We start from the raw sequence: 24,098 nt of genomic DNA, 5'->3' as shown, positions 1-24,098 counted from the left end.
AATATAAAATCCACAATTTGGTTAATAAACTTTTTTTAAGTGTTGGAAAAGAAGGTCAGAAATTCATCATATTTTATTTTGTTCTTTATCATCTTGGGTAACCAAAACTCATACATTCAAATGCCCAAGAGACCAGTTCTTGAAGGGTAAATTTAGAAATTGAATGAGCATCTGTACAAAGAAAAAAAACACTGAATGAGCAAACCACAACAAAGAGTTTCAAGATAACTGAAATATTCATATTCAATTAATAAAAAATACATCTCATTAACTAATCTAGCCACACAATCACAATAAATCCTCAGAGAGTTATATTCACATATAACTATATTTTATTAGATGTACGAGAGACACAAAGATTATATCTCTCATAAGATAACGAGTAGATTTTTTCTTGAAATGTTTGAGTCGATCAGTGGATTTTTTCTTGAAATGTTTGAGTCATTTTCTGTAAATCCTTTAACATGGAGAGATGGTACGACACTGCCTCAACAGTGAGGCCACGGTGGTGCTCTAGGAGCTTCAGAATGCCCTTTGCGGTTGCCTTTCCAAGCCCACCCAACTGGATCACTGCCTCCACCAAGTCCTCGTGATACACCGGTGTCCATGAAAACGACAAGTCCTGCTCCTCCTCCTTATTAATGTTAAGCCGTTCAAAGTCTCTCGTCAAAACACTGTGAGAACTGGCTTTCTGATTACTCTGAAAACGCTGAAAGAGGCCGATGTGGTGCAAGAGAGTTGAGCGGGGAATAAGCCTCAAGGCCTCGTTGTTCATGAGCTCCACAATCAGGATCGCCCTCCTGGGTGTACGAACTGTGAGATCTCCCAAATATAACCGGTTCATGGTGTCCACGAATTGCTTGTGGTGCTCCAGCGTCCACTCGATTGCTTCCACCCTACTTCTTCTTTGTGTTTGTGGCCTCCTCTGGTAATTTCTTTCCAAACCCTCATCATGATTTTCTCCGTCCCCTTCCATCATGATAATTTTGATCTCTCAATCAGAAAATTAGGTTAGGCTAGGAAGGAAGTCCCTGTTTATATAGTGCTTAGGAAAGCACCTCTCTTGTCACGCAAGTCATAGGCAAAATCTCCCATTCCTATTAGGATACTAACCAAACCTTTCCAACCATAATTGAGTATGGGCCAGTAACCCAGGCATCAAAGGGTCAATTGGGCCAACCATAACCAACCCTTTAAATTTATTTAGAAAAATTAGGTTTTAGACATAATTAGCTTTATTAATTAGTTTGTAAGATATTGGATATTTTGGTTTTAGTTTTAATACCTAGGAAAAAACTATTGAGTATGGGCCAGTAACCCAGGCATCAATTTGGTTTTATATTCAATTGGGCCAACCATAACCAAAACTTTTAAATTTATTTTAGAATTAAAAAAAATATGGGTAGTGTTTTTTTTTTTTTTTTTTTTTTTGTTTTTGAGCATGATGATAATGGATAGTTGAATTCCATTAAAATAGGATTCATTATCTGATTTTTTATTTAATTTTAATTTTTTAAATATGAAAAAGTGTGAATTTATCATATTATCCTCATTTAATTAATAATTTTAATTCTTAATATTTAAATTAATCAATGACATTTTCTGATATTTTAAATGTTTTACCATTTTCTTCTTTTTACTTTATTAATAAAAATATAAAATAAATATTATCAAGCCTTCTTTTTAGTCACGTGCATGTCCCGTGTCAGAGCTCGCCGGGCCAGAGTCCACTCAACCCCAATCAAAAAGCCGAACTGAAAGCTTGAGTCTCCACCATCCACTTCTTACAATCAAATATGGCAATTTCGTCATCTCTCTCACTGAGCTGGGTCTCCACTACCATTCCTGACAAGGTAAACGCAGCAAGTTTATATCTTTCAGCGATCTTCGTTAAGACTAATCCCTGTATTTGTTTTTGCACCAGTTTCAATTAACTCTGCCTAATCACAACAATGAGTTGCCACGAGCTACCACCACTGCTTATTTTTCTTCCAAAAACATCACATGCTCAGCAGAGCCAGCCTCCATTGATGAAAGTAAGATTACCCATCCCAGCTTTTTTCTTTCTTTTAGTGTTGCATATTTATGGCTTGCCATATTGATGAGAGCACCCAACATTGCTTCTGAGTTTTGCTTCAATTTATTTGAATTTTGGCTCTGTGTGCATTTTCCTAGAGAATTTCTCCTACATTGTTCTTGATTAATTGCCTGGTTTAATTTGTATCATGTAAATGGTTTTTTCCTGAAGAATATGTTTTATGAATTGTCATTATAACCACCGGGTGTTAGTTGGATTGGCTCAGGCCTTTGAGGTGCTCTCAGGTCCTGGGTTCAAACTCTCATGTTACTAGTGTGTGTGAGTTTCCCTCTACTCCTTACGAACATTGGCAAAATGAAAAAAGATTTGTCATTATAAATTGGTAAATACTCACATATAATAATTGCACCCTGATGCAAAGATTTTGATTCAAACTTCATCAGATTCCAATAAGCGTTGTATCCTCAACTGATTGATGAGCTTGATGAAATTCAGGCCATTGCAAGAGAAGGCCGCTACTCTTAGGAGTGGGAGCACTAACTACAAGTCTACTTCAAGCAAGCTCCCTCTTTGCTGAAGGTATGATGTCTAAACTTGTATTTCTGTAAACTATATCCTCTGAGTTATAAATTGGTAACCAATTCTCTTCAATGTGAAGAAATACCGGAAAAGTACAGAGCTTTTGTTGACAAAGTAGATGGGTATTCTTATTACTACCCCTATGATTGGAGGGTAAGAAAATCAACATTATGCAGAAGCCTAATCTTTCCCACAGGGAAAATCTCTTTCTTCATCAGAATAATTTCTGTGGTTTCATCTTTCAGGATTTTGAGTTCAGGGCACATGACTCTGCCTTCAAGGACAGATATATGCAACTGCATAATGTTAGAGTGAGATTTTTACCAACAAATAAAACAGACATTCACGAATTGGGTCCAATGGAAGAGGTAAAACCTTTGCATTTTTTTTTTTGTTTGGGTTGTTTTATATTCTCTATGAAGTTTAAGTGGCCCTTGACAAGTTTCCATTTTGAACAGGTTGTTTCCGATTTGGTTAGATATAAACTTGCTTCACCCAACCAGTATGCAACTATATTTGGCATGCAGGAGGTTGTATTCTTATCCTCTTTAAATAGAAGAACTCTTGCACTGTACAACTCTAACATCTTCATAACTCCTGCATTGGCTATCTATGGAGTGCAGAGAAACATAGATGGGAAAAACTATTACACCGTCGAGTATGGACTTCAAACTCCAAACTTTGCTACCAATTCCTTTGCAACCGTAGCCATTGGAAATGGTAAGTATCCATCATCTTAACAAATATTTAGATTGCACAAGAATCTACCCGGTTGAAATTCCTAGTCGGACAACCTAACATACCAAAGATTCCATGTTTTTTTCTTCTCATTTCTTGCAAGAATGAAGAAGCTAACGTAGTTCCAAAATTCAACACTAAGTTGCATGTTGTGTCTTACAGGGAGATTTTACACCCTGATTGTGGTAGCAAATGAAAGGCGGTGGAAAAGATACCGCAACCAGCTTAAAGTGGTAGCAGACTCTTTCAGGATGCTTGACATCTAACATGCAATGTCATGGAGCAAGCCAATCTCCGATGTGAAATTCAGGATTTGTTTTTCGTGTTAAGGAATGAAATAACCATTTGGTGTATATATATGTACTTTCTAAGAAATCCGTTGCTATATTCTTCTTCTCGATTTCTTTGCATCAACCGAGCATGGATGTACAGAATAATGAAGAAGGTGAGAGAAAAAAAAGAAAAAGAAAAGGAGAGCATCGAATCAACTTCAACAACTGGATTAAAAATTATAGGGTTAAGGTATTTGAACAGGCAAAACCCAATCTAATAATTGAAGATTCAGGGCACAAATTTCAAATCGTGGAATCAAGCAGGAGAAAATGAATAGCATTAAATAATCTATATATTTACAAAGGTTACAACAAAGAGCGAGCCAAGTAAAACTAGAATTTTAGGGAAAACCCCCGCAACCTCAGTAGAGACTTTGAATTGATACCCATTTTTCTGCTTAAAACAATCAATATACCATGGAGACGAAGCACAAACACCAACCTAACCATGCTTGCCTCCTAAAGAATTAGCCCAGGTAGCACATCCTCAAAGACCAACCAAACACCAAAAACCCTATTCCTAAACCCTAGATTTGAACAATATAACTACGAATCCGCCGCCTCTGCATTCCATGCCTCATTCTGCTATAAACATTGTTACAACCCTCAGCATCTCATTCTCATTCTCCCCAGCTTACTCTGGAACCCCACAGACAGATCCATCATCAGGTGCAGATGTCTCCAGCAATTCAAAATGAGGGAATGGGAACCATACAGATGAACCAAATGTGAATTCTCGACAATTGAAGACCCATCCTAAACAAGTCGGTGTTGACGCAAACCCTTGCCAAAGTGCGGTTGCATCAAACGGACATAGAGACCATTCTTTGCCATTAAAGAATCATGGGACCCTTCTTCCACAATTCTCCCTCCATTGAGAACTACAATGTTATCAACATGCCTCATCATTGCAGCTCTATGGGCTATCAAAATGGTTGTTTTGTTCCCCATGATTAATGTATCAAGAGCCTCCTGCACCACTCGGCTTGACTCGGATTCAATGGACGAGCTTGCTTCATCCAATAACAAGATGGGAGCATTCTTTAGCACGACACGAGCAATTGCAATTCTCTGTTTCTGTCCTGGGGTCAGGTCAACACCTCTCATCCCCACATGCGTGTCATAACCATGAGGCAAGCTGCTGATGAAATGGTGAGCATTTGCTATTCTTGCAGCCTCTTTCATCTCAGCTTCGCTAGCATTGTGCCTTGCATATATTATATTTTCCCTGATTGTTGTGGAGAAAATGATGGGCTCCTGCTGAACAAGACCTAGGTGGTTCCTCAACCATCTCAAATTATAAACTTTCAGATCTCGGCCATCCAGTAAGACTTGGCCAGCAACTGGATCATAAAATCTCTCAATCAAAGAAATTATAGTGCTCTTTCCTGATCCTGAAACTCCCACCACAGCTACAGTTTGCCCTCCGTTTACTTTGAGACTGAAATTGCTCAGTACCAACAGTTCTGGGCGAGTTGGATAACAGAAGTCAACATTTTTCAACTCAATGCTTCCATAAACATTAGGTGGTTTCATTGCCGAGTTTTCATCTGGCTCAATCTTTGGCACCCGATCAATGATTTCAAATACTGAAATGAGAGATTTACGGCGTTTTAGTATGTAAGGAGCCAACCCAAAAGGCTCTACCAGTGCGAATGTAGCAAAAGAGAAAACCATGTACTCCTTGATAGCAGTAGGTAGATCCATATACTTATTTCTCACAGAGATTGCAGTGTACCAGAGAAGAAGGGCGTTACAGGCAAAAAGAAGGAACTGCGAAAAGCCAAACGCAAAGCCAATGGCCATTCCATGAAAGAAACTCTGCTTAAATATTTTCTTTAGCTGCAATCTGTACAGCTCCATTACCTTGTTACCAGCACAGAATGCTACAACAGTGTAAATGTTTCTAACTGCATCCTCGAGAACCAAAGATGCCTTCCTGTGCATCTCCTGAATTCCCCTTGAGAAACCAGCAAGCCATAATTTCTGCAACATTCAGAATAAAAATAATGAGGTTTTTTTTGGGTCAAAAAACCAATGGCAATGCATCATTAAATCAAAAGGATACTAAATTCGACGAGGAGCATAAATAACTTCTTTAAACAAGACAAAGTAACAGAACCCAATCAGACAACACTATGTAACAAACACTAACTATAAATATCTAGATTTGTATCTCTAATTCAGCCAATAGGATGATTTCATAAAAGAGAAGCCAGGCATATTATCACTTAATAGATCCCTGAAGATAATTAAAACTTAGTTTTCAAATCCACCATAGGTAAAAGGCATAATAATCATAATGCAGCTTTATAAAATAAAATAAAAGGTTTCCCTTGGATTCGTGCCCTTTCCCGAGGCAGTAATGGGAAGCACTGAAAATTAGTAATTGGAATGTGCAACGGAAAAGTTTGAAGCTCCTAAGAACTTGATTGCTTTCCACTAAATGGTGCTCACCAACACACGGGTACTGCTAATTTTGACATTAATATTTGGAGAATAAAGAAGGGGCAAACTGATCAACCAGAGAAACCACAATCTATTCTTACAAGAAACAGGAAAAAAAAAAAATGTATATATAGAAACCCTGTCATCCACAAGTTGACTGAACAATAAATTAAAACAAACACAACTCAACTCGTGTAGAAATATCAGGACAATTTTACATTATAAAAGTAGATATGATGAAAACCTGTGCAATGGCAGAAATAGTGAGAATTGGTAGAGTTGCCAAAGCCACTAGTGCTAATCGCCATTGTAGCAACATCCCAATGAGAACAGCCACAATAATAGCAGCACTATCCTGTATAAATATTGAAAGCCGATTGCTAAAAGCAGCTCGTACAAATGTAGCATCATTTGCCAAGCGCATGGATAAGGTATCGGCACTGTTCTCTTCTTCATCAAACCATCCAGCTTCATTGCGCAGCATTGCTGTCACATGATTGCAAAATGTAAGATAAAGTGCCCACACGGTACAATGCAATATCTAAAACTAATAAGAGTTTAAAGAGTCACGCACCTGAGAACATCATTCTACGAACTCGTTCTGTCATTTTCTCCCCCATAATACCAAAGTAGAAATGCTGCAAGAAATTGGCAACGACTGTCACTATACCCATGCAAGCAATGATCAAGCACCATTTGTCTACTTCCTGACTCAAGTGATGACCTTCATCACCTCTGTAATATGCTGTTACTATCAGTGCAATAACATAAGCGAGAAGAGGATTAAAGGAACCAAAGATAGCAGCACCAATGCTTCCTAACACAGCATAAAGCCACTCTGCAAAACTAAGCTGTGCAAGCCTCCAAAATGATGGTGCCTTCTTTTGATGTGTGCTTTTTTCTTCCTTCAATTTCATGGGAAAATCATCCGAATGGCTATGTGGACGGCTAAAGGTTTGAGAATGGGAACGCTCATTTTTCGGATCAGATGTCAAAAGGGGTGAAACGGGGGATTCAGGGTCCGAACCATTCAATGTCTGTTGATTTACAGACTGGACATCAATCTTGGGTAACTCAGGTAGTCTCATTTCAAAACTATCCTGCCTTTTTATTGATGGTTCCTTATCTGCTGAATCCAAGGGCTGACCATTTTCCAACATTTTCTCTGCTGGAGGACTCCTAGCGTTTGGTGACTCCTCTGAGTTAAAATTGCCATCTCCCATCCGGAACATGCCACTAGCTCTCTGAAGCGAGGGTGATTTCATCATTTTTGGAGATGATGGTTCTTGGAAGCTATGACTTGCCGAAGAATCCTTTTCAATTTGGAAGGTTGCAGTCTCCTTGTAGTTCCTCAATGGCATCCTGTATTAACAGAAATCATAAAGACATAACTTGGTAAGAAGAAAAATGATAATCCATTTCGAAATAGAAATTATTGTGTGGTTACATAAAACTCCGAACAGATAGTGCAAAGATAATCACAGGAAATCTTCAACCAAACTAAAGGAAGAACAACTGTTCTTGTACCATACCTCCTAGGAAGTTTTGCAGCCTCTTCACATTTGAGAAGCTCCGCATATAGGCCATCCAGAGTTAGTAACTCATCATGCGTACCCATCTCAACTAGTTGGCCTTCCTCCATCACAGCTATATAATCAGCGTTCCTTATAAGACTAAGCCGCCGAGCTATAATTATAGTTGAACGCCCCAACATGAGGAGATCTAGAGCTTCTTGAACAGCTCTTTCAGCCTCAAAATCAAGTCCTCCAGTGACTTCATCAAGCAAAAGAATGGACGGGTTTAGCAGCACAGCTCTGGCAATTGAAAGTTTTATTTTTTGCTCTTCCGTCAATGCTAAGCCTGCTCTTCCCACCTGAAATGTGAAGATCAAAATGAATTTTTATAAAATGTTTCAAAAGAAAAACAGCTGAGAAAGAAACTAACATAAAAACAGATACAGGTTCAATGTATATTTTGCGTTCCAAGTTTCACCTGTGTATCATATGATCCCTCAAGTGAGGTAATAAATGTATGCGCATGCGCTATTTTAGCAGCTTCTTCAATTTGATCCACTGTAGCATCCCGGCCATAAGCAATATTATCTCTTATACTCAGACTCAGCAAGGCAGGCTCCTGCGTGACTAGCCCTATCTGACTTCTAAGCCACTCCAGTTTCAGGTTCTTTATGTTTTCTCCGTCCAAAAGAACTTCTCCTGCACCACAAAATGGAAAAACCATTGGAATCTGCAAGCAGAAATTTTTGCTAAACGTTTCAGTGGAACCTTGAATGAAATAGTAAACACACCACAATGTGCAAGAAATATGACCCTCATACCTAATGTAGGATCATAAAACCGCTCCATGAGGGGGATAATACTGCTCTTTCCAGAACCATTCCTGCCGACGAGTGCCACGGCTTTCTTAGCAGGTACAGTGAGGTAAAAACCACTCAAAATGGGGATCTCAGGACGAGATAGATAACTGAAATATACATTCCGAAACTCAATATTTCCTTGCACGGTTACTGGGGTAGTTCCCTCATGATTAACGGTAGAGGATGATCGACTTATCATCTCAAAAAGTCTAAATGCAGCAATTCGACCTTGATCAAATGAGTAGAAGTTTGTTGCCGCTTGATTCAGACCACTGTAAATGAAGACAGAAATAACACAAAAGTAGAAAGGAATAAATGATAGGCATATGTTCCTAGAGAAAAGATAATATATATATATATATATATATTAAAACATAAACAAGATGCTTACAGGCCACTTAATATTACAGCAAAAAGGGCTGTTATAATTTCACCACCATGAGCTTTCCCTTGCGAAACCAGGAACCTTCCAACCCACAGTTGCAAGGCACAAGAACAAATGGCAAGACCATAAGTAAATCCAAGTCCAAGTCCTTGCACAAGGCTTATCAATATGCCATATCTGAGAGTTGCTTGCAGTGATGTTGCATACGAATACTTGGCTAATGTTTCGTTTGTAAATGCATATAACGTCCTAATGTAAGAGACTGCCTGCATAATCAAGAAGTACGGAAATTTAAGAAACAATGCCCTTAACCACTTTGCCAAAATGACGACCATTACATATATGAGACTATCAGTATAAGTGATCTATCAACACCATACTAAAAAAGGCAATTTGTGACACTATTTGCAACAAATATGATAATAAGACCCAAAAAAATAGGCAAAAAATGAATTCTATTTGATTCCTTGGTTAGGTAAGATGGAAATTCATTATATGAAAAACGACCATTACATATTCAAGACTATCAATATAATTGATCTATCAACCAGACATTTCAAAGATGCGATACTAAAAATACGCAATTTGTGACACTATTTGCAATAAATATGATGATACGGCCCGAAAAAAGAGGCAAAGAAATTTTTCTATTTGATTCGATGGTTAGGTAAGATGGAAATTCATTATATTAAATAATAAACCTGTTCTGCAATGCTAGCTGCTTCAGCGTATGCATCTTGAATATTCTCAGCAAGCCTATGGAGAAATATGTTTGATATTCCTCCAGCAGCAACAATAAATGGGCCAGTGGCCAATGTTATTGCCGCAATCTGCCAACAGTTGATGAATCCAATAATGAGACCACTGAAAAATGTAGCCATGTTATGAATATAGTTCCCAACCTGCATTATCACAGTGCAATAAAAATATTAGGCAAGACACATGCACCGATAGATCACATACGGAAGAAGTTTGTCAGTAAAAAAAAAGTGTGTGCTTGAAAAGGGGGACAGGGAAAGAGATGATATATTAGCTTTAGGCATACTTTTTCACTAAGAGCAGACTGAATGAGCAGCACATCACTCAATACTTGGCTCACAATGTCCCCGTTGTTTCCGTAGGTATCAAAAAAACTCATATCCTGATTAAGTAATACTTGAACATAGTTTGACCTGATGACAGCAGTCTGCCTTTCTCCCGTCAGAATCCAGCATGAGACCTCTATTACATAGAAAAAAGTTAGTATAAATGCAGAGGAGCATATTCTGTGATGAAAGAAATGCAGTGATGACTAATTCTTCTAATGAAAAATCAATCTTACCAATCCAGCCAGCAGCAAAAACGCCTGTGGCAATATAAATGATGGATAAAGCAAGCTGCAAGCAGACAATAAAACAGTTATTGAATATGTGCTCATTCCTTCAACTTCCATTTCATACATTGATACTCATTGAGAAGATGGTATAATAAAGAATAAAAAAATGTGCAGAAAGACAACAAAGACTCTTGGTTACTATAGAAGTCCAAGGAGAAAAACAGAAAAAGATAATTTTTGTCTGAATACAATTCAGAAGCCGCCTGTTAATCAATAGATTCTTTTTGCTGAGAATTCTTATAAATTATTTCAACTACACACATTTTTCTATAACGCAAAAACTTCTGAACCAAGGTTTTCGGACAAAACTTTAGTTAGAATTACCTTTAAACTTATATATATCTTTTATATACATCTACTAGGACATTCTTGAAACATTTCACGCCTCATAATAGATAAATGACATGCTATATCTCTCTCATAATCATATAAAGTTGATAGGCCAAAAAGATTAGCACCACACCTCCAAAGACAAATATATATATTTTTTGAGAATCAAACTATTCTCAGTATTTCAGTGTGCCAATAGATTGGGAAATGAATCAGTGGCAAAACAAATATACCCCAAGAAAGAAAGCAACAGTTCAAACATACCATAGTAACACTTGCTTATGAACATCTGTCAGCGGTAAAACAAAAAATGAATAAGCATATGCCCCTCATATGCGATCTTCCCTTTCTTTTGGATGATTTCAACACTACTATTAAACAACCATCTTCTTTATCAAACAAGAGGATTCAAATCTACGCATGTAAAGTTAAGCAGCAAACAGAAATTTCTATCCCTAGTACTATAGCTACTACAAAACCTAAACGATTAATTGGGAATACTGCATCCCAAACTTCTTAAAAGCAGCTCAGGCTAACAAAAAAACAAAAAGAAAAAAAATACCTACAAAAGGAAATTCGAATACTATATGTCATATGTCCCACACTTAAACCATCGGTTCGAGCTCAATTTAAACGAAGACTCGCTTAATAGAACAATTTCAATCCTTCTTGTCATCAACCAAACGGAAAAAACACGTGCTAGGGTTTCGATAAATCAAGATAACTCACATCCATAAACTTCTGGAACTGCTCCTCGCTAATATCAGGCGGCGGCGGCTGGTCGCCTGGGTGGTTTTTGCCCATCCAGAGTATCTGAATTATTTTCGCGAAGTAGTGCAAGTACACCACGAGAGCCGTCCCGTGAGCCGCGGCGGCGAGCGATCCAACGGTCATGAGAACCCAATCGAGGCGGTCCGCGCAGGTGAAGAGCCGCGAGAAGGGCACGGCGGCCGGCGGCGGCTCGATCTCCTCCGGCTCCTCCATCTCCTCCTCCTGCTCCATCGGCTGGGCTGACGCGTCGGCACTCTGGTCCATGTACGGCGACGGCGACTCGGGCGGCTCGGACACCTCGGAGACCGGCGTCAAGGGCTGTATGTGCGGGGGCGACCACCCGAACAGCCCCCGAGAGATCATCATCTTGGCGGTGGAGAAATTACCGTTGTGTCCCTAGCTCGCTCCCTGTCCTCCTGCTACACCTCCCTCTGTCCCAAAAACCCTAAACCTAATTGTACGTATTTTTCTCGCTCCCTCTAAATTTAGCGGGATCTGTGCTAAATTTAGAGGAGATTTTGATGTTTTGATGTTTCGGTTTCTCTGTGATCTTCTGCTGTTTTTTGCTTTTTCGAAAAGCAGCAGAAGAGAGGAGACGAAGAAGACGAAAAACAACGAGTCGTCGATAGGCTGGCGACTCGGTCAAACAAGGCGGAGAAAGACAAACAAGGAAGAAGCAGAAGCAGAAATATTGACTCCACGCACACCCACTGTCACAAACCCAAAAAATAAAAAAACTCCCCAAAAAATAAAATAAAATTTCAAAAATACGAAAATGAAAATGAAAACATCGTTCTTCTTCGTATTTCTGTTTTGGTTATAACGGTCAAACGCCGGCGATGAAGATATGCGTTTTGGAGGGATTTGCACCTGGGTCATGTTTTTTTGGGGGTAGTTTGGTAATTTGGCGGGGAATGATTGTGTTGGTAAATGTGTGAACAGCTGTGTGAGGTCTGGTGAAATTACGTTGTAGTCCAGGAGGTTGGGAGGTGGGAGGGTGACACGTGTGGAATTCGGTGATATGGGCGGGGAGGTTAGTTAGCTTTTCGTTTATATTTAAATGGAATTCTTTAATGAATTTTTTTTGGGAGTCTATGGGTTGTCATGTGTGTGAGTAAGAGCGTAGGAGGAGGAGGAGGAGGAGCAAAAAGAGAGAGATGATTGCGAAGGAGAAAGGGATGAGCATTCTTTTTCTTTTCGTTTGGTGCCAGTGCATTTGCTCTGTTCCCTCTCATTCTTTTTCATTTTGCCTTTTGGGTTGGTAGGTACTATTTCTTTATTGGAGTAATGTTGCCAAGGTGTTCTCCCTTTTCCTTCCTCATTGAAAGGAAAAAAATATTGTTGAGGGAAATATCTTAATGTGTTATATTGTCACACACTTTAGAAATTGTCAATCTTAATGCGAATTCAAAGTTCGAAGACAATGCCTATGTTTTCACATAACTTAAGAGAAAGTTTGTTGCTTTGTTTCCAAGTTTTGTTGAAGTTACGTTCAATAATAATTTTCGCCAATTCATACAAGTTATGTTCAATTTGTAATTATTATTTGGTCTTGTGGTGTCTGGTTTTCAAATATTACGAACAACAATTGTTGAATTATCTTAACATTAGAAGCTTTTACTTTCTTCCTACTCATCTTTACATTCATCGAAAAGGATGGGAACCACCACAGCACCACTTCATTATGTTAATTTTAAGTTGCTTGTGTCACCTTGATTTGATGTTGAGCTTGCATCTGTAATTAATCAACAATAATCCGGCAGCAAAGTCTTAAGTAGTTAAAAAATCAAACCAACTTTTCTTAAAAGCATTTTATTACCATGTAATTTGCTTTTTGGTTGATATAATGTAGAATTCAATTCAATTGTGTTAGCTTAGCATTATGCTGCGCAATCATGATGAAAGCAAAGTTTTTATGTTTATTGCATTCTAAGAAAACATGTTATAGAAAAAAAATCATAATGCACAATTTCTTTTGATTATTATTATTGAACTTCATCAACACGATTAGTTGATAATAGATCCGAATTAACATGATTGACTTGATAACTAATTATATTTATTTGGAACATCAATAATAAACACTGGGATATGAATTTGAGACTAACAACTGTTTTTTAATTTTTTATTTTTAAAACAAGAAATAAAATTACAAAGAGGATATGCTAAATTCCTCACATCATACCTTAGTTTTCAAGAAACATATAATGGAAATTTTGAAAACCAACAATATGTTATCAAAAGGTTTGAATTTTATGCAAATCTTGTGACAACAATATCATTAGTGAACTTCCCACATACATCATGAAAAAAGAGCATTTATCTTATATCCGAAATCTTGAGTTCGATTCTCCATCTCTTAATATTACTTGCATAAAAAAAATGTTTAAAGTTAATTGGGTTTTTGTTTCTAGGCCCATTCGGTGGCGTTTTTAGAGTCTCTTTTCATTTTCATAGTGTAAAAACGGGTGGAATATGCGTTCGGTGGGGAAGTCTAAAAACACAGTAAACAACTTCATTTTGACGTTTCCAGCGTTTTTAGAGAATGCAGATTCAACATTTCCAAAAGCAAAATAGAATCGAAAATTAATTGTCACCGCCATAATCAAACCCCAACCACCGCTGTCCAACCCGCCACAGCGTCCACCATCAAACCCACCACCGACACGGCTGTCAGACCATTGCCACCGCCAAAGCTCCTGCCACTGCCACCAAACCTCACAGACCCAGTCCCCACATCACCAACCATCCCAATTGAATCACCACCAAACACCCAATCCAACCCAATACACATCATCGCCACCTAGTAAAAGCAATCGGCTCCAGCACCTCCACCACCCATACCCAATAGAAGCACCATCACCACCCAATCGAACCAGCACTATCAAGCCAATTGAACAAGCACAAAACCCATCTACCTGATTTTTGCTGCTAGGAGAATATGACCTTGAAACTATGACCTTAAAAACAAGATGTTGTTTATTGAGATCTCAGAGATCTCAGAGGTGTTTAGTTAACAAAAATTAAAAACAAGATGTTGTTTATTGAGATCTCAGAGATCTCAGAGGTGTTTAGTTAACAAAAATGGGGGGAGAGAGAGAGAGAGAGAGAGAGGAGATATGTTTAGATCGGGAAAATGAGGTGGGGTGTTCTGACCAAAAATAAAAAAAGGTGGTGTGTTTGTTTTTTTCTTTTCTTTAGCTTTTTTATTTTATTTTTTATTTTTATCAACCTTCCCTTTGTTTACAAGAGTGGGGTTGAAGTTGTTTTTATACATAAAATTGTGTTATAGTTTTTTTTTTTATCAGACATTAACAAAAATACCTTTGAAATATACCACACATATTATTATTCTCAAATTATACTACCAGACATTTTTTATTGTTTTAATTTTTTAAATATGTTTCTCAATTAATCTACCAGAAGTATTTTCGAATTCTGAAAATGTAAATTTGTTTTCTCGTTTTCATTTTCAGAAAATATTCTCCAAAAACATTATTAAAATGGCCTATTTTTAAGTTTTAGCAGTATATTTTTTTCTTCTCTCTTTTATTTTCTGATGTGGCAAGCAAAAGGTCTTAACGAACAACAGCCAATACAGGTGGCTCAACGAGTATAACAGATAAGTCGTCCAAACAGAGAAGGAAATAGATAAGGTGATCTCCACAAACACACTTGAGTCCACTTTTGTTCCTGCTTCACTCACAAAATTCAGAGACTCCAAAAAAAAAACCACTGGCAATGGCGACCCTGCAGAACTCACCTTCCCTCCACAGGACCCTTGTGCTCAACTCTTTCACTAAGGTTTTCTCTCTCTCTCTCTCTCTCTCTCTCTCTCTCTCTCTCGGTTTCCATTGTAGCTCTATGAATTCATTGAGTGTTTGTGTTTAAATTTTGTTTCTTTTTCACTTGGTAATATTTTTTTGGGTTTTATGGCATCAGTTGCATAAGCAAAGCACATTCCATTGCTGTAGAAGAAGCAATTCGTTCTTGGTAAGAGCAGAGCAAACTCCGGCATCTTCAACATGCTCTCCTTCTCAAGGTCCTTGCTTTTTACCCATATTTGTGGAATTTAATCTGCATTGCTGTTACATATTATTGCCCTTTGCAAATTGTAATCACTCATCCATGGTAGAAGTAATAATCTTTGGCAGTTTTAGGCACAACTTTTGGCTTTTGTATTATATTGATTGATTGATGACATTGGGTAACCATCATTTCTGTTTTTGAATTTCCATCTAAGTTTGTGTTTATATTTGGCAGATAGATCTGGGAGACGCCAAGTACTAACTGCAGGGACAATTGCTTCTTGGGTTTTTCTAACTAATCAACATTCTGTGTCATGTAAGGAATTTCAACAACTTCAATTGTTCTGTACTTTGTCCTTTCAAGTTTAGCTTTGTTGTACCAGGTTTTCTAGATTCCATGCTAAATACTAGATAGTGTTCATGTACTAGCAACAATGCCCATTCTGTGCAATGCGTTGCCTTCCTTGATTAATGATGACTGATAACCTAAAAGAACACCTTTGATATGGCTCAGTTGCTGCAGAAAATAAAAAGGGATTTCTGCCAGTCACGGACAAGACAGACGGGTACGAATTTGTTTATCCCTTTGGGTGGCAGGTGAGAGTTTCTGGGTTTTATCTACCTCTGGCTTATGTAATTGGTCATTGAGGTGGTAGACATTTAGAGTTATGGCCAGTTCTTTAGTGGGTTCTTTTTTTCTTTTTTTTTTCTCTTTCTGGGGAGAGCACAGGAAGTAACCGTTGAAGGTCAAGACAAGGTCTTCAAGGATGTCATTGAGCCATTAGAGACTGTAAGTGTGAATGTCTTCCCAACCGTCAAGCAAGACATTAAGGAATTCGGGTCACCACAACAGGTTAGCTCTCTGATCTTTGCCACTAGTGTTGTGTCTCTAACATTAACCAGAATCTCAGAGGTTGAAATCAGTTTCTGTTTGCATTTTGCTCAGCCCTTCCTTACATTGGTGGATGAAAGACTAGTAAGTTACCATACTCATTTACTTAATGATCTCAGGTGGCTGAAACTTTAATCAAGAAGGTTCTGGCTCCTCCTACCCAGAAAACAAAACTGATTGAGGCAGTAGAGGTTTGTTCTTTGATTTGTTTTTGCTTGATATTACCATAATGTGTTCAACTTTTTTGTGCTTTCATGAAGGGGAAGCAATCAGCTAGTTACAAACAATGAAATCTCCTGAAATATGTAGTTACGTATAGCAAATTTGTGATAGAAGTGAAAATAGGAAATCCATGAGCTTCTGTTTGGAAATGCTGCAAACCTTTTGTTGATCAGGAGGTAGCATAAAACAGTATGGCAGATGCAGTAGCTACCTTCTTATATGGAACTTCAATATATTTTTATCCTTGATTCTAGGATATATGGCCTAATTGAATGCTGATTAATTGCTTTTGTATCTCTGGTGCAGCATGAAATTGATGGGAAAACATATTACACTTTCGAGTTCGTTGCGAAGGCTCCAAACTATACTCGCCACGCTCTCAGCAAGATATCTATTGGCAATGGTATGAAACTGGGAAATGCATCCTGTTTAAGGCTTCTTCTATTCTGCTTCATTCAATTTCTCAGCAGGCTTGGCATTTGCTACATCATTTTTCACCAAGCCTGAATCACAGCTTATAGATAGTTTTGTAGGTCGGCATCTTAGTGTAAAGTTTTGTTTCTGGTTTGCAGGCAAGTTCTTCACTTTGACCATTGGGGCCAATGAGAGGAGGTGGGGTAAGATGAAAGACAAATTACACACCGTCGTTGATTCTTTCAAAATCTTCAAAGTCTGAGATGGGGTTTCACAAATCTGATTAGGAACGGCTCACATTTGGTTGCAATTAGCAAATACCATTATGCTCATCAACATTTTTCTTTTGTGTTCTCTTTTTTCTTCATTTTTCTTTTCATTTTGTATTATTGAGAGGGTGGGAGAGGGGAGAAGCATTTTTCTTCTGGATAAATATATTATATAGTCATTGACATATGAAATACATTTTTGCCGAACCAGCATTCACATCAGCTGCCCATCATATCACAGCGTTTTTCATTCAACCGTATCCTTTCAGGCAGCTGTTAATTGAAAATAACTTATATCGAGGGCACAATAATTGGCCAAAAGAAAAACCAAACCGCAAAATTTTCAAGGTAGAATTCGTCAACAGCACAATGATCCAACATAAATAAATGGTTGCTTATGTTTAAAACAAAATTCAAAACATGGTAATAGGCAGTGTATATTAAGGCATTAACACCGAACTAAATTTTAATCGCATCCCATTGCCATAAGAAAAAGGAAACGATGAATATAGTATCAAATACAAATTGAAGAAAACCAAACTACTCCAGGAGTACTAACATAGCGCAATACTAACAAAACTGTCATAGCAAGAACGGAAATCACTTGGCTTCAAAATAAAAAGACAATACAACATTAATTTAGATTATCCCAATCTTGTTGGCCACATCCAAGGCATCATAGTCTGGTGTCAACCTAACATATGCCTTCTTCGTTCCATCGGGCCTGCACAACATAAGGGTTAGATTAATCTTCATGAAAAGCAACATGATTATGCAGACATTTAACCAGCTTGTTCCATGATTAGACCAGCACAAATACGGAAACATTGATCAGCATGTCAGCAATGAAACCTCAGCCCTGCTAAAACGAGTATAAACTAATAACATATACCTGATCAAGGTGTTCACTTTCTTGGTCTGAATATCGTACATCTTCTTCACTGCATCTTTAATCTTCTTCTTATCAGCTCGGATGTCAACAATGAAAACAAGTGTGTTGTTGTCCTCAATCTTCTTCATTGCAGACTCAGTAGTCAATGGATACTTTAAAATTTGATAATGGTCCAACTTGTTTCTTGGTGGTGCACTAATGCGGGGATACTTGGGGTTCCTTTCCTTCTTCAATGTCCTTGGCCTATGAAATGTGACTGATGTCCTGATCTTCTTGGCCTTCTTCTTGAAACTAGGGCCGGATTTCACAGCCTTGGCAGTCTTCAAGGCTTGGGCCTTTGGATCACTCTTCTTCGTGTTGTCAGCTGCACGAGGCAAACAAATAACAATTTAGGTTGCATAATTATGTGCCTGGACTGAAACTACCACTTAGAGAAAAATATGAATATTACATTCTTAACAGCAACCCAAAGCAAAATTAAGAGGTGAATGAATAAATCCTATCCCGCAGGTTTCCCAAAACAAGTAATCATGCAAACTTACTGAATATCCCCCTCAAAAAATAAATACATAGCCATTTCAAAAGCAGCAACTGAAAATGAAATGAAAGTTCACCGAATATATAGAAAATAACATAACATGCCATTTGATTCGGCCACTGGCTTGCAAATCTTACTCTAAACACGCATACAACGACGAAACGTAGAAGCAGTGAAATGAGATTTAGTGGCATAAAGAATGATTTTTCAGAGTAATCGCCTACGTAAAATACAGCTATTGAAACCCACTAATTCATTTTTTTTTTTTCCTTTTCTGGTTATTACACAAAATATATCAGTTCTATGAGAAAGAAGGAGGTACCTTTAGCAGGAGCCATTGCTCTGAGCTCAACGAGAAACAAACCTACCTAACAAGCATTATGCAAACAGAAAACAAGGACAAACTTAATCAATACGAATATTAGAAAAGGCAGAAACACACAAATCTCAAACGCATAACCAAAGCGATAAATCGTAAAAATATTAAACACAAAAAAGAGGCTAAATCACAGCCCAAGAACATAGCTAATTCAGCTTAAGAAATTCACTTCGTCAACGAAATTGGTTAGAAAACTGTACTCAGAGTCCTAGACAGCGGCGAAGATGGAGTCTTGAAGAAGTACCTGTAGATGAGGAGCAGCTGCGGCCGAAGTGTAGGGTTTTCGAGTGGAGAAGACGAATCTGAGCTCCTTATATAGCTACTCTGTTTTTTATTACTAACAATGCCCTTGCTTCGCTACGGGCCATGAGTTTTACTGAAAATATAATTCTTGGGCCTCATTTTGGGCCCAAAAGAAATAAAATAAACGAAATGGATATGGTGTTAACTGCCCAATACGTGATTTTTTCTAATTTTGTGAGTTATTTTATTTTTTTTAAACTTAAAATATTTGATTTTACTCTTTTATCTTTTGTTAAGTAAATTTTCCTCTTTTATAATTTAAATTAAATTTTAATGTGTGCTGAAAATTTCACTAAAATCCCCCCTCCTTTTACACAAGTGAAGTGTTTGGTTATTGTAGTTCAAAATTATTGCGGTCACTTTGTATTGTAATTTCAGTTAGTACTAGTATGCTATAGTATACATGTTAGCGCATGTCATTATTTATTTTATATATATATATAATATGTGAATTAGACTAGTTGACCGGATCAATATACATCAAATCCCTTTGGAATTTTAAGACACTTTTGTACTCAAAAAGGAAGATTAGTGAATCAAATGATTGTATCGGAGTACGAGATACAAACTTCTTCGTTATTAACGGAAGAAGCAAAAATGAAGAAAGTGATTTATTCAACAGCAAAAGAGTGTAATACATGAGTCTCAAAAACATCTTGGAGCCGCACAACTTGCAATTTCAACTGCATTGGATTCCAATGATGCCTTCGGCAATTTCAGACCCTAAGAACTAATGAAATGAAAATGATCATTTTGAATAACACCACCACCTCCAACCAAAACAAAAAAGAAAAGAACTGTGGCAAAGTAGAGCCTACAGAATAATGCATGATGGTTATCGTCTGTCGATCGAGTGTGTAGAGTAGAAATCGAAACATATAACATTAATCTATCACATGCTCCCCAATTTGAATCAATTAAGAGAAGAAATTGAAAATTCACATGCTCCCCCAATAATGCACGATCTGGTAGACATAGGCTTCACTTCCAAATTGTCCATTATCATGTATGTAACAACATCTTTCACATCCCCTCCTTCACCACCACACTAGACGATCCTTCGGCGGTAGCCTGTGCCGCGACATAAGGCACCTCTGTGGAGAGAGTATAGTTGCACTCGGAGCAAACGGCTCTAGGGTCGTCTCGGCCACATACCGGGGGTAGCTCCGACACATGTAGACCTTTTTAGCCAATGATTCATCATTGTTCAACAGATGATCAGGAACAATAGCGCACCACCAATTGGTCTCTTGGGTTTTTGAAAGAGTTACAAGGAAGGAAGTGCAACTTTAGGTGCAGAGTAGGGTGTTTTGGAGTGGAGAAGATGAAAATATGTGATGGGTAAGTGGGTGCTCTGTTTTTATTAACTTCCATTAGAAAAGCAATATTCATGGATTCATCCCATCATTTACTAATAAATGTTGCAGAATATCATTTCTCGAAGCTTGGGGTATAGGCGTGCATGCGCTAGCAAATTAATTAAAATTCAAGCAAACAGTTTCTTAATTGAAACAGACAGAAGAAAACATAGATCATTTTTTAAAAAACAAACAAACCGACATTAGAAAAACTTATTATTACACATCCTTAAATCCCGAATAACGTAAGCTCCAAAATGACATCATAAAGAAGTAGGAAACTGATGAGTTCATAATGCAGAAACGTTTTATGCCTTCTTATTACCCAGGAACACTTTTGTAAGAACTGTACTGGTCTCCAACGATGCCTTCAGCAGCTTCAAACCCTAACAACAGAAAAATATGTATATAAAACATACAATGTCAAATAACAAGCTTCAAAATTAAAAAATCTACTATAACTTAAAAATGGGGATGCAACTTGCAAGTTGGCCTAAAATTAAAAAGTCAAAAGCATGTAGAAATATGGGAAATAAGTTAGGAATAATCAAAACCTCTTCCATGCCAAGATTAACCACTTTCTCTTCAAGAGCACCAACCTCCTTCACATTGAACTTGTTCAGCATAGCTATGCTTGAAATGGTGGACATTGGCTTCACCTCCAAGTCATCCATGACCATGTATGTCACTACTCCCTTGACATACCCTCCCTCGCTGGGTCTTGCCACGGTAGGTGCTGGAGAAACATAAGTCACCTCTTTGGACATGTACTCATCATTGCAATTTGGGCAAACGGTTCCACACACATCGGAAATACTGCGGTTACTGCAATATGAACACATGTAGAATTTTTTAGCATTCGAGTCAACGTCGTTGGTCAGCAAAGGAAGGATATTGGCACCAGCAACTGTTGCCTTTGGTTCCAGCAACATGTTCTTGTTGAGATTTGTTTGCAAGTATGTGTCATCGAGATTTTCAACACTCTCATAAAGCTTTCCCAAGCTACCAACCATGCCGTCTTTGGAGAGGAGCCTAATCACTGTCCCTACAGGAAGAGACAGGAGAGTGAAGAGAAAATCAACGACATCCTTGCTCGCTTCTGCAAACAAAACTTTGCCACGAGTTGAATCCACCAGTAGCTTCATGCTCACACTTGTGGTGTTGGAGTTGGAGGAGTTGGAGTCGGAGTCGGCGGTTGCCATTTATGGAAAATATTGAGGGTTTTAGGTTGTTACCTATCAATTTACAAATGTCAGGGAAGCACAAGCTCTCAAATTATACCTCTCCCCTAACCTGGTAGTCCACATTTTCATAAAGACAAATTGAGACAAAACCAATTTAACATAAGACACCTATGTCCCTCAAATTTGTCCTCCACCGAGGAAGGAGAACCTTTCCTTTTTATTGGCAAAAAAGGAAGAAAAAACCTTTCTTTTTTCTCTTTCCTCTCCTTTTCTTTATTACTTTATAATAGTTTTCAGAAGAAAGAAACACTAGTACTACATAGACATATACATTTCGGTCCTCCCAAACATGATAAAATTTCCTTAGTTGCTAAGAATCCATTGGTTTATAAAATTTCTTAGTTGCTAAGGATCCAAGAGTGTAGTGGTTTGGAGTCAAGTTTCTCCATAAATAGTTTTGGATTCAAGTCCTAATATGTGTGCGTGAGTTTAGGTGAATATCATCCATTTCAATAGGAGAGGCCCAACATAAAACGTTTGCTCAATTAAAAACTACTCTTAAATTGAGGCAACCCAATATGATACTCTTCTTCTCACTCCTTAGGGAATGACAAAAAGAAAAGAAAAAAGAATAATCTTTCTTTTTTTTTTCTTTTTATACAAGCGATAATTTACTTTAAACTAATATAAATCACAAAAATGGAAATTCGAACTCGGATGCATAGTAGAACCTTTTCTTTTTATTGGCAAAAAAAAGGACCTTTCTTTTTGCTCTTTCCCCCTTTTCTTTATTATTTTATATATGTAAATTGTAATCATGTAGGAATCTTGCTTTTCCATTTTGTCACTTTGTAATAGTTCTCAAACTTGGTTTTTTTTTCCTTGAAATTTTTTTAGTTTTTTTAAACATGAAAGTATATTATCATAAACATAAAACCCATGGCAAATCAATCGGAATTGTCAATGGGAGTTTATCACATTGGTGTGGTCCTCCCCTTCCTCCGACCAGAAAAACTACTTGTAACAGGATATCATTATTTTGCGATCCTCGTTACATGAAAGTCTCTCTCATGAAACGCATGGATTCGAACTGCACTGTTAACACCTTGTGAAAACCACCCAAATATTATCCTCCTCCCCCTCCTTAGTGATTAACCCAAAAAAAAAAAAAAAAAAATTTCGGAAATTGAATCCAGACAATACATGAATATCAGACCCTATCCCCTCTTCTTGGATGTGTTTCCGATATTACCCTAAAAAAAGGATTGACTTACCTTAATTTTAGGCTTTACCGAAACTATTCATTGGCCCAACTTCAGGCCAACTTGAAGAAATTGAAAGGAAAAGATGAGAATGGTGGCATTAGCGCTGGTGGCAATAGCCCGTAGGTTGGCAAAAAGTAATGGTTGAAGGTAATAGCGCCTTGACCCCAAAAAAGGTAATAGCGCTTATTGGAGAAGTTACTATCATTGTGTTCGAGTGCCTTGCTTTTTGAGATGGTTTGGCCTACGCTATTCATAAAGATTGGCGAATAGGAATGATTAAAGGTCATTCTAAGCGTATAATGCTGTGTAGACTAGGCTGCTTATTCAGGATATTAGACCATCTTCAACTATTAGGTGGAAATCGAAAATTTCGGTTTTGAATCCAAAATTCTTCTCCAACCGCTGTATTTTGGGGATGAAATTTGGGACGGAATTCCAGTCTAAGTTTTGCAGCCCATGTGAAGAGGAAAAAGAGCTGGGTCCCGCATAACAACAAAGTTGTCTGGACAGCAGCTTTTTTGTGCGACAGCTAGTAGTTTCAGTGAAGAGAGTTGTTGGAATCCAAAGGCTAAATTTCAAAAGCTTGGTTTTTATTTTATTTTATGCAAATGCTATATCGAATTAACGATCAGTATTAATTTTAGGCAATTTGAAAGGTAAAATTTCACATTCAAATGTCAAAATAATATTTATAATTAATCTAAATCAGATCCAACCCCAAAATTTATTCCAAACTCTATAAATAGTCATTCATTTGGTAAATAATCCACCAAAAATCATTTTTTTCCTTTATCCCTTTGTTATATTTTTTCATTTTACTTTCATTCTTGTTGAGAATGGCCCCAAAACCACAAAGAGGTGTGAATTGGAAACCACAAGAAGATGAGGCATTGTGCAAAGGGTGGGTTTCTATTTCTGAAGATGGGGCTATTGACACCAATCAATCAAATGACTCATTTCGGTTGCGTGTGTACTAAAAGTTTT

At 37.7% G+C, this 24,098-nt stretch overlaps 5 protein-coding genes across 5 annotated transcripts; 2 read left to right on the top strand and 3 right to left on the bottom strand.

Moving 5' to 3' along the window:
- The first annotated feature begins 1,753 nt into the window (after nucleotides 1-1,753).
- Nucleotides 1,754-3,755, top strand: LOC117620050 (photosynthetic NDH subunit of lumenal location 1, chloroplastic). The gene is made up of 8 exons (XM_034350141.1): nucleotides 1,754-1,853; nucleotides 1,925-2,036; nucleotides 2,534-2,617; nucleotides 2,697-2,770; nucleotides 2,863-2,985; nucleotides 3,076-3,147; nucleotides 3,241-3,337; nucleotides 3,518-3,755. Exons 1-8 carry the CDS (start codon nucleotides 1,797-1,799, stop codon nucleotides 3,619-3,621), a joined length of 723 nt encoding a protein of 240 aa, XP_034206032.1. The 5' UTR covers nucleotides 1,754-1,796; the 3' UTR covers nucleotides 3,622-3,755.
- Nucleotides 3,756-3,915: 160 nt separating this feature from the next.
- On the bottom strand, nucleotides 3,916-12,240 carry LOC117620048 (ABC transporter B family member 20). The gene is made up of 11 exons (XM_034350138.1): nucleotides 11,329-12,240; nucleotides 10,216-10,270; nucleotides 9,940-10,115; nucleotides 9,596-9,796; nucleotides 8,901-9,160; nucleotides 8,471-8,781; nucleotides 8,128-8,348; nucleotides 7,668-8,008; nucleotides 6,710-7,497; nucleotides 6,380-6,621; nucleotides 3,916-5,673 (listed from the first exon to the last, which is right to left on the bottom strand). The coding sequence occupies exons 1-11, from the start codon at nucleotides 11,734-11,736 to the stop codon at nucleotides 4,444-4,446; spliced, it is 4,233 nt and encodes a 1,410-aa protein (XP_034206029.1). The 5' UTR covers nucleotides 11,737-12,240; the 3' UTR covers nucleotides 3,916-4,443.
- Nucleotides 12,241-14,985: 2,745 nt separating this feature from the next.
- Nucleotides 14,986-17,412, top strand: LOC117619217 (psbP-like protein 1, chloroplastic). Its single transcript, XM_034349118.1, has 8 exons — nucleotides 14,986-15,174; nucleotides 15,313-15,412; nucleotides 15,634-15,714; nucleotides 15,913-15,995; nucleotides 16,129-16,251; nucleotides 16,410-16,481; nucleotides 16,819-16,915; nucleotides 17,085-17,412. Exons 1-8 carry the CDS (start codon nucleotides 15,112-15,114, stop codon nucleotides 17,186-17,188), a joined length of 723 nt encoding a protein of 240 aa, XP_034205009.1. The 5' UTR covers nucleotides 14,986-15,111; the 3' UTR covers nucleotides 17,189-17,412.
- Nucleotides 17,413-17,608: 196 nt separating this feature from the next.
- Nucleotides 17,609-19,337, bottom strand: LOC117619617 (60S ribosomal protein L23a). Its single transcript, XM_034349616.1, has 4 exons — nucleotides 19,249-19,337; nucleotides 18,948-18,993; nucleotides 18,088-18,451; nucleotides 17,609-17,919 (listed from the first exon to the last, which is right to left on the bottom strand). The coding sequence occupies exons 2-4, from the start codon at nucleotides 18,961-18,963 to the stop codon at nucleotides 17,835-17,837; spliced, it is 465 nt and encodes a 154-aa protein (XP_034205507.1). The 5' UTR covers nucleotides 18,964-18,993; nucleotides 19,249-19,337; the 3' UTR covers nucleotides 17,609-17,834.
- Nucleotides 19,338-20,760: 1,423 nt separating this feature from the next.
- Nucleotides 20,761-22,047, bottom strand: LOC117619279. Its single transcript, XM_034349194.1, has 2 exons — nucleotides 21,220-22,047; nucleotides 20,761-21,051 (listed from the first exon to the last, which is right to left on the bottom strand). The coding sequence occupies exons 1-2, from the start codon at nucleotides 21,865-21,867 to the stop codon at nucleotides 20,974-20,976; spliced, it is 726 nt and encodes a 241-aa protein (XP_034205085.1). The 5' UTR covers nucleotides 21,868-22,047; the 3' UTR covers nucleotides 20,761-20,973.
- Nucleotides 22,048-24,098: the final 2,051 nt, after the last annotated feature.

Source organism: Prunus dulcis, chromosome 2 (genome assembly GCF_902201215.1).
Source record: "Prunus dulcis chromosome 2, ALMONDv2, whole genome shotgun sequence".
Taxonomy (NCBI): domain Eukaryota; kingdom Viridiplantae; phylum Streptophyta; class Magnoliopsida; order Rosales; family Rosaceae; genus Prunus; species Prunus dulcis.
Note: the sequence above shows the minus strand (reverse complement) of the source record. Positions and strands in the feature narration are given on the sequence as shown.

Excerpts from the sequence above, each read along its gene's own strand:
- LOC117619217 (XM_034349118.1), top strand. The coding sequence starts at position 15,112 with ATGGCGACCCTGCAGAACTCACCTTCCCTCCACAGGACCCTTGTGCTC. Across the intron at positions 16,482-16,818 it reads AACTGATTGAGGCAGTAGAG|CATGAAATTGATGGGAAAAC; the intron begins GTTTGTTCTTTG and ends TCTCTGGTGCAG. Across the intron at positions 16,916-17,084 it reads CAAGATATCTATTGGCAATG|GCAAGTTCTTCACTTTGACC; the intron begins GTATGAAACTGG and ends TCTGGTTTGCAG.
- LOC117619279 (XM_034349194.1), bottom strand. The coding sequence starts at position 21,867 with ATGGCAACCGCCGACTCCGACTCCAACTCCTCCAACTCCAACACCACA. Across the intron at positions 21,052-21,219 it reads TTAATCTTGGCATGGAAGAG|GGTTTGAAGCTGCTGAAGGC; the intron begins GTTTTGATTATT and ends TTCTGTTGTTAG.
- LOC117620050 (XM_034350141.1), top strand. The coding sequence starts at position 1,797 with ATGGCAATTTCGTCATCTCTCTCACTGAGCTGGGTCTCCACTACCATT. Across the intron at positions 2,618-2,696 it reads AAGCTCCCTCTTTGCTGAAG|AAATACCGGAAAAGTACAGA; the intron begins GTATGATGTCTA and ends TTCAATGTGAAG. Across the intron at positions 3,338-3,517 it reads AACCGTAGCCATTGGAAATG|GGAGATTTTACACCCTGATT; the intron begins GTAAGTATCCAT and ends TGTGTCTTACAG.
- LOC117620048 (XM_034350138.1), bottom strand. The coding sequence starts at position 11,736 with ATGATGATCTCTCGGGGGCTGTTCGGGTGGTCGCCCCCGCACATACAG. Across the intron at positions 8,782-8,900 it reads GCTGTAATATTAAGTGGCCT|TGGTCTGAATCAAGCGGCAA; the intron begins GTAAGCATCTTG and ends CTTCATTTACAG. Across the intron at positions 7,498-7,667 it reads GCTGCAAAACTTCCTAGGAG|GATGCCATTGAGGAACTACA; the intron begins GTATGGTACAAG and ends CTGTTAATACAG.
- LOC117619617 (XM_034349616.1), bottom strand. Across the intron at positions 17,920-18,087 it reads AAAGTGAACACCTTGATCAG|GCCCGATGGAACGAAGAAGG; the intron begins GTATATGTTATT and ends TATGTTGTGCAG.